Source organism: Borostomias antarcticus (genome assembly GCF_949987555.1).
Source record: "Borostomias antarcticus genome assembly, chromosome: 9".
Classification (NCBI taxonomy): Eukaryota; Metazoa; Chordata; class Actinopteri; order Stomiiformes; family Stomiidae; genus Borostomias; species Borostomias antarcticus.
Genome location: NC_140242.1, coordinates 24,391,547 through 24,401,374, shown reverse-complemented (window position 1 = coordinate 24,401,374; position 9,828 = coordinate 24,391,547). Strand labels below are relative to the sequence as shown.

The 9,828-nt window shown below is 43.6% G+C and overlaps 2 protein-coding genes across 4 annotated transcripts in view; one reads left to right on the top strand and one right to left on the bottom strand.

Moving 5' to 3' along the window:
- The first annotated feature begins 647 nt into the window (after positions 1-647).
- On the top strand, positions 648-6,889 carry pdk1 (pyruvate dehydrogenase kinase, isozyme 1). The gene is made up of 11 exons (XM_084443374.1): positions 648-1,017; positions 1,205-1,346; positions 1,451-1,522; positions 2,151-2,335; positions 3,166-3,261; positions 3,537-3,614; positions 3,733-3,809; positions 3,960-4,058; positions 4,641-4,751; positions 5,813-5,926; positions 6,031-6,889. The coding sequence occupies exons 1-11, from the start codon at positions 909-911 to the stop codon at positions 6,169-6,171; spliced, it is 1,224 nt and encodes a 407-aa protein (XP_084299500.1). The 5' UTR covers positions 648-908; the 3' UTR covers positions 6,172-6,889.
- A 220-nt stretch (positions 6,890-7,109) lies between these two features.
- ppp1r9ala (protein phosphatase 1 regulatory subunit 9A-like A) overlaps positions 7,110-9,828 on the bottom strand; it is a 32,532-nt gene continuing 29,813 nt past the window's right edge. For all 3 annotated transcript variants that reach the window (XM_084443383.1, XM_084443384.1, XM_084443385.1), the window contains 2 exons: positions 9,252-9,440; positions 7,110-8,654 (listed from right to left, as the gene is read on the bottom strand). In XM_084443383.1, the coding sequence (XP_084299509.1) occupies positions 8,496-8,654; positions 9,252-9,440 (348 nt within the window). In that variant the 3' untranslated portion in view covers positions 7,110-8,495. The remainder of the gene's footprint in view (positions 8,655-9,251; positions 9,441-9,828) is intronic.

Here is a 9,828-nt window from a genome sequence, read left to right as displayed (position 1 = left end):
AACTACTGTCTGCAATAACACTTCTGAAAGCTTGTGATGCATTTTAATAGTAAAATGCATCCCTATTGACTTGGTCAGGACTCAGGAGATCACTCCAAATGTATGATTTCTGTGGTCTTCGGGTAGTTTTGTTTACATTGGACTTTTGCTCTATCTTGTAATGTGTTTAAGTCATGATTGTCTCTGTCAAATTCAATATTGTACTTTATTTTACAACAGAGAGGCCAATATATTTCAAAGGGAAATATCTCAGAATGTCTCTCCACTGGCTGTTAATTCATTCAGTACAGATGTAACTTGACTAGGCTACTACTGTACATGTGGGAGAAAAAAATAAAAAATAAATAAAAAGAGTAGAAATGGGTTAATATGTATTTATTTTTTATTTCCATCACAGTGCATGTTTTGTCGTACATTCTATACGTACTGCAAGACAACTGCACCCGGCCCTTCATTGTGTATTCTACATGATACTCTGCTGATATTCAACACTCCTCTGTCTGAAATGAACTCCACTGATATTCAACACTCCACAGTCGAGCCACTTCTCTTCTCTGTGCGTGACCTGCTGACGTAGGAAATGTCACTGACCAAGCATGGGCCAATAGGGAACAGGGTTTTGACAGCTAGCCAGCTAGCAGCTGTAGCCTACCAGGTGGCATGAATATCTTGCTAGATTGAGTACTCGCTAAACAAGTTTGAGCATGATATGATGTAAACGCCCACGTTTACATTGCAGCTTTCTGTTGGCAGCTTGCTAGATAAACTAGCGATGATCAACCTATGGCTCATCATCTACAGCTCCTCCGTTTCCGACTTTGTAGCACTAGCTAGCTAGCTGCTAAGCTAAGGCTAGCTACAACTACACCTCCATTCAGCACCCCAGACCAACACCATCAGCAGCCAAAATGAGGATATTAAGAGCCCTGCGGAGCAGCGTCTCCATCGGAAAGCATATTGATTTTTACTCCAGATTCTCGCCCTCTCCCCTCTCCATTAAACAGTTCCTGGATTTCGGTAACGTTAAATATTAGCTAGCCTAGCTGTGCTAATACTTATTCAAGAATATTGGCCATTCAATTTAACGTTACTACTATTGATTTGCTATCTGGCTAGATTAGATAATGGTAACATTGATTCTGCTTTTTTAACCTACAGTAGCTAGCCTAGCACTATCAAAATTGTGTTCTGTTTCTACCTGCAGGTTCAGGAAATGCTTGTGAGAAAACGTCGTTCGTGTTCCTTAGACAGGAGTTACCTGTGAGGTTGGCCAACATAATGAAGGAAATTAACTTGTTGCCTGACAATTTGTTAAGTACCCCATCAGTGAAGCTGGTCCAGAGCTGGTGAGTACGGTTGCTCCCTGACCTTCAACTCGGAGTTGTTTTACAGGTCTGTAAAATAAGTCAGTAAAATAAGTTCCCCCTAACCACAGTGTTCTTTACTTTAGGTATATGCAAAGTCTTCAGGAGATTCTTGAGTTCAAGGACAAAAACACAGATGATGATAAAGTCACATATGAGTAAGTTAATAAACTTGTAAGAGTGCGACAGCTGCAGGTACTGATGGCGAAATGAGGCTTTCTAAAACACCGAGGCTTTTAGGCACATCGCTAATAGCTTCATTACTCGAGGCCTCAATGCTTTGTACACTACTGACACCTGCTGGAAAAGATAATTTAGAGCAGCCAATATCACGTCGCACCTGTCACAGAGTGCCGAAACATTACTGATTTACTGATTTTGATTGACAACTTGACCACTCCTCAACTCCTCCAAACTCTCTTACTCCTCCAACAAACTCCTGCAAAACACCCCTGAACATTTCTGATACACTTCCAACTCGACGCAACAATCAACCAACTACTACAACCTTCAAAGTAAGGCGTGTCTCACTTGCTTATGTCGATCCACCTGAATATCAAGCTAAACCGATCATGTGACCGAGGCCTCGTTTGTCATCGATCACATGCTTCTCGGAAAACAAAGCGAGTGTCGATATGGGGGTACATCGGAACCTGCCCTACGTGCTCGACAAGTGCCTCTGAACTTCAGTCTCATACGTAACACCACCAGCGTTACTCACTGTGATGACCAGACCCATTCCTCAGTTTTGAGACGCTATTCGTTTGATGCCCATGTTCTGTGTAGTTTTACAGATGCTGTGATAAAAATTGTGAACCGACACAATGATGTCATTCCCACCATGGCCCAGGGGGTGGTGGAGTACAAGGAGGCCTATGGAACAGACCCCGTCGTCAGCCAGAACGTGCAATACTTCCTGGACCGCTTCTACATGAGCAGAATATCCATCAGGATGCTGCTCAACCAGCACAGTGAGCATGTTGTCTGTCCTCCAACCGTCTGTCAAACCTCTCACATGTCCTCCAACCGTCTGTCAAACCTCTCGCATGTCCTCCAACCGTCTGTCAAACCTCTCACATGTCCTCCAACCGTCTGTCAAACCTCTCACATGTCCTCCAACCGTCTGTCAAACCTCTCACATGTCCTCCAACCGTCTGTCAAACCTCTTACATGTCCTCCAACCGTCTGTCAAACCTCTCACATGTCCTCCAACCGTCTGTCAAACCTCTCACATGTCCTCCAACCGTCTGTCAAACCTCTCACATGTCCTCCAACCGTCTGTCAAACCTCTTACATGTCCTCCAACCGTCTGTCAAACCTCTTACATGTCCTCCAACCGTCTGTCAAACCTCTCACATGTCCTCCAACCGTCTGTCAAACCTCTCACATGTCCTCCAACCGTCTGTCAAACCTCTCACATGTCCTCCAACCGTCTGTCAAACCTCTCACATGTCCTCGAACCGTCTGTCAAACCTCTCACATGTCCTCCAACCGTCTGTCAAACCTCTCATGTCCTCCAACCGTCTGTCAAACCTCTCACATGTCCTCGAACCGTCTGTCACACCTCTCACATGTCCACCACAAGGGACAGAACCTTGCTCAGCAGAGTAACTGTTTCAGCAGCCATTTTTGAATGGACAGTTGGAAGTAGATACGGTAGACGAACAAGTTTTTTTTACCTGGTTAAATAAAGGATATTGATTGATTGAAATATATTGCATCTTGCAGCATAAGCTATCATACTGTAACTTGTGTACTATTATTATACCAATAAATGCTTTCTCTGTTTCTTTGGTCCTAGTGTTGCTCTTTGGAGGCAAAGCCAGGGTGAACCCAGCACATCCTAAACACATCGGGAGCATTGACCCTGTCTGTCGAGTCACTGAAGTGGTCAGGGGTGAGTGTGTTCTGTAGTCAGTCAAGTTTATTTATATAGCACATGTTCATACAAGGACATGCAACACAGAGCTTTCCAAAATGAAAAAAGAAAATTTAAAAACAACACATTGTAAAAACATAATACATGGTTATAAAAGCAGTTTAAAATCAAACAGATTAAAATATAATATAAATAAAGCTACATGATAAAGTAGTGGTTCACCAACATGCTCAGATGTGTTCCTGTAATGCTCCTCAGTATAACAGGGTAAACCTGTATCCTTTGTCCCACAGACGCCTATGAAAATGCAAGGAACCTTTGTGACCGGTACTACATGAACTCTCCAGAGTTGATACTGGAGGAATTTAACGGTAATATTTAAGATTTCCTAACTTGGAGCACAGCTTACCTGAGGACGATAACATATTAGCCTGATGGTACAGTAATAGAATGGCTCATAAATGTAATATTTCCCCTGTGGCCTGACAGTGAAGGACGAGGAGAAGCCGGTGACTATGGTGTATGTACCATCACACCTCTACCACATGGTGTTTGAACTCTTCAAGGTGCAGTCTGCCTGTTTTCACCATTTCAGTTACCGGCTCTTTCGGTTTTTACTAACAGCAATATCGATAATGAGGTCAATACTTCATCAATTGAATTGCTGTACGGCGTGAATAGAATAAAACGATGCTAACGATGTTTGTTTTGTGTAGAACGCCATGCGAGCCACCATGGAGCTGTATGGCGACGCGCTGGAGTACCCCCCCGTCCACGCCCGCGTGGCCCTGGGCTCCGAGGACCTGACCGTCAAGGTACCGCACAGCTGCTACGCAGGGGGCTGCTGATTGGAAAGGAAATGATTGATTACTACTCTGTAATCAAGGTTAGCCTGCAGGTCTCAGTTTCTCTGCTGTGGTACAGCTCGTCTTATGTATTGTTGAAATGTGCCTTACTAAACCGCCCCTGGGAGTGAGACAGGCTGTAGAGTTACAGTACATGGGGTCCAAGCCCTGACCCCCTCTCCTGTCTATATTTCTAGTCCCACGTGTGTCTAATGACCGCCCCAAAACGCCGCTAAATTATGACGTTTTTTCCGCTGGAAATGACGTCAGTGTCACCATAAAAGTGTGTTGTTCTTTTTGTGCAGTGGTGATTCCTGTCTTCCTGCATGTCGATCTGAATCTCTCTTCCTGCCCAACGTTTGGGAATAAAGCTAAACGGCATTTTGTACTTTTGAAGGAAACCAAGTCATTGAACTACTTATTTTTATCTAAACTGAGCAAATGTAGATATGATCCAGTACAATTGGTCATTTCATGGGCAAACTAGCGCACCCCCACCTGTCATCATCCATACTGATGGTGAGGCTCATCCGTGTTGCTCGTCCTCCCCAGGTGAGCGACCGAGGAGGAGGGGTCCCGCTGAGGAAGATTGACAGGCTGTTCACCTACACCTACTCCACCGCCCCCAAGCCCAGCATGGAGGCCTCCAGAGCCACCCCGCTGGTGAGGCCCTCTGGTAGCACCTACCAAGCAGACCCACCTGGTACAACACAACACAGACCACACAGACCCACCTGGTACAACACAGACCACAGACCAACCTGGTACAACATAACACAGACCCAACTGGTACAACACAACACAGACCCACTTGGTACAACACAGACCACAGACCCACCTGGTACAACATAACACAGACCACAGACCCACTTGGTACAACACAACACAGACCCACTTGGTACAACGTACATTAACACAGACCCACCTGGTACAACATAACACAGACCACACAGACCCACCTGGTACAACATAACACAAGATAACACAGACCCGCCTGGTACAGCAACATAACACAGACCCACCTGGTACAGCATAACACAGACCACAGATCCACCTGGTACAGCACAACATAGACCTACCTGGGATGGTACAACACAGACCACAGACCCACCTGGTACAACAAAACACAGACCCCCACCTGGCACAACACAGACCACACCACACAGACTGTCCTGGCACAACACAGACAGCAGAGATCTAGACTCACAAGTCAGCCTCTAAACGCTGCACTCAACTAGACTGAAGACATTCATCCAGGTTTCGTCGCTGAAAGTGGGTGGAAACAATTTGAGATTGTAAAAAAAACTGCATTGTACAGTAGAACCAATCTAATGTCTTTAGGGCGGTCCTTCCTAATGGGGCAGTGAACGTTTTGTTTTGATTCTCCACTCCAGTTTGTTTGGAGGACATAATTTCCGGTGAGGCGGGTCCTTCACCCTGTTGGAGATGTAGGTAGTGGTTCTGATTGGTGGCGTCGGTTTTTGGCTCAGTTCTAGTGACTATTATGAATTGGAGACGTCTCCAGACTTTACGGAGGCGGAGATCTCCAAAGTCTGGCATTGCGAGACTAGCAGAGACCCACCCGGAACAACACAGACTAGCAGAGACCCACCCGGAACAACACAGACTACAGCATTCAAACTCAAATCATTCATCATTTAACCCATTCATCATTTAACCCATTCATCACATAATCCCTCCCTGCTCTGTCCGTCTCCCCCCAGGCTGGTTATGGGTACGGCCTGCCCATCTCCCGGCTGTATGCCAGGTACTTCCAAGGAGACCTGAAGCTGTACTCCCTGGAGGGCTACGGCACCGATGCCATCATTTACATCCGGGTAACAGTCAAATACTGAAATGGTTATTTACTTGTACTCCATAATTATGCTTATATACAAAATAATGACCAACATTTTTTTTTTACCCCCCCCAAAATAATCAGGCATTATCCACGGAGTCCATCGAGAGGCTCCCCGTCTACAACAAGTCGGCCTGGAAGCATTACAAGACCATCCACGAGGCAGATGACTGGTGTGTCCCCAGCAAGGAGCCCAAAGACATGACCACCTTCCGCAGCTTCTAGGCTCCAGAGGGCTGGCTTCAACTAGGAGAATGAACAATTATGTGCTGGTGATGTTACAAATTCTCTTTGGTCATTAAAAAAAGGGTCAAACCAATTTCATTGTAGAAACAGTAGGCTATGAGTTCTAGTTCAAAGTTTTCTTTGCTGTGTTGAGGAACATATTTCCCTAACATCCTTAGTATGCAGTGGTTTGATGAGGAACATATTTCCCTAACATCCTTAGTATGCAGTGGTTTGAAGACTCACTAAAATTCTTCATGAATGAAATGCTAAATGCCATGTTAGCGTCCTGATGTTTCATGTTAGATTCCTGATGTGCATCACAGGGAGGACTTACTTTGTGCTGAAGAGTTTATTTATACAGTATGTACTTCTCTGGATGGTTATTTATACAGTATGTACTGTACTTCTCTGGCTGAAGGCCAGGATGTAGTTTGTTAGTAAATGATGCAGCTGTGGGCTCTGTGTCTAGATAGATTGGCACATTGAGGGATGGTTTATTTTCCACTTACAGTACCAGTAGAATAGAACAGATTCTAGTTTGGTTGAAAACAAATACTATATGAAACAATTGATACAGGAAACGGTTTGTCTAGGTTGCAATTTGTATATAATGAATCTTTCAATTTATATGTAGGTTATCATTTTTATGTCAGCTCTCAACCGTGTTAAATGGGATATAATGTAAATTAGTTTAATAAACTGAATGAAAGCCTGATATGCAGATGTGTATATCAGTTAATAGTTACAGCTGCTGCTTTGTGTATCTGGTGTCAGAGAATCAGTAGACATACAGTTAGGCTGGGGACAGATACTGTAGTTTGCTCGAGTCCTGGGTTTGGTACCATCAAACAGACTCATTTAGCGTCTGAGGGGGACAATATTACACACTACAGATGAAAACCAAACACATACAGATGTCATAACCACACTTCAGATATGAAAATTAGTTTATTTGCGCTGCTTTGACAGTATGTACCAAGAATAGAGGAATAAGGCGTAGCACTTTTTTGAACAAATCTAACAAGTATGTTCTTACTTGCAGTCCATTTTAATCAATAAAACGTTGAATCATGCTGGAAAAAGAAAATGAATATTTAAAAACGCTTGGAGCTCAGCATGCACCCTCACATTCCTGTTGACACAAGATAAAACTCAACAGCTCAACAGACTCGTCACAGGCACATCTCTGTTCACCCTCGGAGGGAGTGCTCACCGTCTAAAATAACAATGAACATCTTGGTACCATTCTGGCAACACATGAAACTTGTCAGCTCAATTGGACCACAGAATAGTACATCATCCATCCTCATAACTCAGGCACAGAGTAGTACATCATCCATCCTCATAACTCAGGCACAGAGTAGTACATCATCCATCCTCATAACTCAGGCACAGGTGGAGATGGTATCAGCAGCATTTTCCTTGTCATCACTTGATTCTCTTTGCCTTTCATTTAGCAAAAACGTTCTCTCCCTAGAGGCTATTCTACTTAGTAGAAAAAGTATAAAGTAGAAAACGATGATCCTTAATCATTAATTCCATTTTAAAAAGTTATGCAGTTAATAGGCATACTGTATGTATAAAACTTTGTTTATACACGTAAAACCTTGTCACCCTTTGAAGCTTAAAAGACAATATAGTGCTTTTATCTGAATAACTGTACAAAGTTCCTGCAAGGAAATATCTGTACATGACTAGAGGCAAGTTACACTAGCAAAAATAAAATATAAAACATAAAAAGCAGTACTGAAGTCATTCCACTTGCTGTGTAGATAAATGTGCACATATCCTGCCAACTACATTATATCAGGAAACAAAAAGATCAACGTACTGCTTCTACAGCTTTATAGTGGTAAAAACATGTTAGGTTTTGTTTTTGGTCACATACCAAACACTTGTCATCATCAATTTCATATTCCCCCGTCTTCCCGATCAACCTCAACGTTATAGTATCAAAGGCAGGACTGTCACATCTAACAGTCATAGACATATCTGACTAGATTAAAATAGAGAGAATAGTTGTAAACTATTTTAAAGCAAAGACAGAATATAGTCAATAGTAACAAGACCGACAGAGTAGAGTTGCTATGTTCATATAATTCTTATATGATTCGTCCAAACTGCACGTTACACACAACACTAGAGCAAGCACTACAGTACCATGCCAGTGGTCATTATAGACACACAACTAACGTGTGTGACGGCATGAACATGTTTGTGCTTCTAACTGCATAGGTGAAGTGGACGACACTTACAGTATACAGCATGTGTGAAATGGAGCTGATCCAGGGGTCAGTGGAGGTGGGGTCAGGTGGGGGGTCTCAGCAGACAGAGTCGGTGCTGGGGGGCAGCTTCCCGCTGCGTCTGGCCTCCTTCTCCTTCTTCTCTCTCTGCTTCTCCAGCTTCTCCTGGGCCTTGCGCATGTCCTTCAGCTTCTTCTTGATGGTGGAGCGGTCACTCTGGCTGGACACGCCCAGGGCCTGGGAGGGATCAAGTCATTATAGACAGTACATATCTGAATATTCTTTATTGAACTATTCTCTTGTTTATTGCACAAGGCCTTTTCCTGGATGTACAGTAGAACCTCGGAGATCCCAACACATCGGGAATGAGGGTCGTTCATAACTGTTTGTAATTCTGGAAGTGATGTCAAAATAAACCAAATTTACTAAATGAAATATTAATTTGAGTTAAACTCATAATAAATCAATAATTACCCTCTATGACATTTGAACAATCAGAAAGGCATTGCAATTAACCAAATATAGAAGCTAACTTCTATAAGCTATACCTCCGGTTTTCGGATATCTGAGGTTCGGATCTCTGAGGTTCTACTATAATCGACTGCGCAGTAGATTGGACTATTTGACAGGTTTACTTTTGTCCATAAGGTGGCAGTCAAAACCTCCAGAGCTGGACTGCTGTGAAACTCAAGTCCCTACTGTATTTGGATGATACTGAAGAAAGTGTTTCTGTCCCTCTGAATGATTGTCCAATCAGCCTGATTCAATCAGCCTGATTCTGTCAACTCAACACATGAGTTCTGGACATTGGTCACATCAGTGTCACCCTCTCACCTTCAACTTGTCACTGTCCAGGTTCATGAGTTGCTGGCCGTCCACCCCCTTGGCAGTGAACTCAGGGGTGTATTGGTCCATGTTCATGCCCATCAACCAGTGACAGACTTGCTGATTGGTCCATTCTGAGACAGGCCGGTTCTGCCATTGATACTCCTTCCCTGTTGGTGCTGGGTCATCATCCAAGGTCTGGAGAGCAGAGAGAGAAACGCATGGTGCCAGATTTCCAAATAAACGCACGGCTAGTCGGTCACCCAGGTCATACATGAAATACTGTACTGTAATAAGCATCCAGTCATGATGCAAAGCTCTGGTACATGTGCTGCAAACACACAGGCCAACATGACACACCAAGCCATGTGCACTGTCCATTCAGCGTTGACAACAACCTCCAATCCAAAACATGCAGAGCATGCTCACGTGGGTCCGCTTGTTTCAAAACACTGTGCAGTTTGTTTTACTGAGTAAATGACAGTTATTTGATAATTTATCAAATAAAAACACAAAAGGTGAACAAAAAAAGAACAAAAACAAATACATCATCACTAAACCGGCACAAGAACAGCACAGAGTCGCA

What these genes read in the sequence shown, in the direction of transcription:
- pdk1 (XM_084443374.1), top strand. Translation starts at nt 909, where the DNA reads ATGAGGATATTAAGAGCCCTGCGGAGCAGCGTCTCCATCGGAAAGCAT. An exon ending in AGTCACTGAAGTGGTCAGGG is followed by an intron (nt 3,262 to 3,536) that starts GTGAGTGTGTTC and finishes TTTGTCCCACAG; the next exon opens with ACGCCTATGAAAATGCAAGG. An exon ending in GATACTGGAGGAATTTAACG is followed by an intron (nt 3,615 to 3,732) that starts GTAATATTTAAG and finishes GTGGCCTGACAG; the next exon opens with TGAAGGACGAGGAGAAGCCG.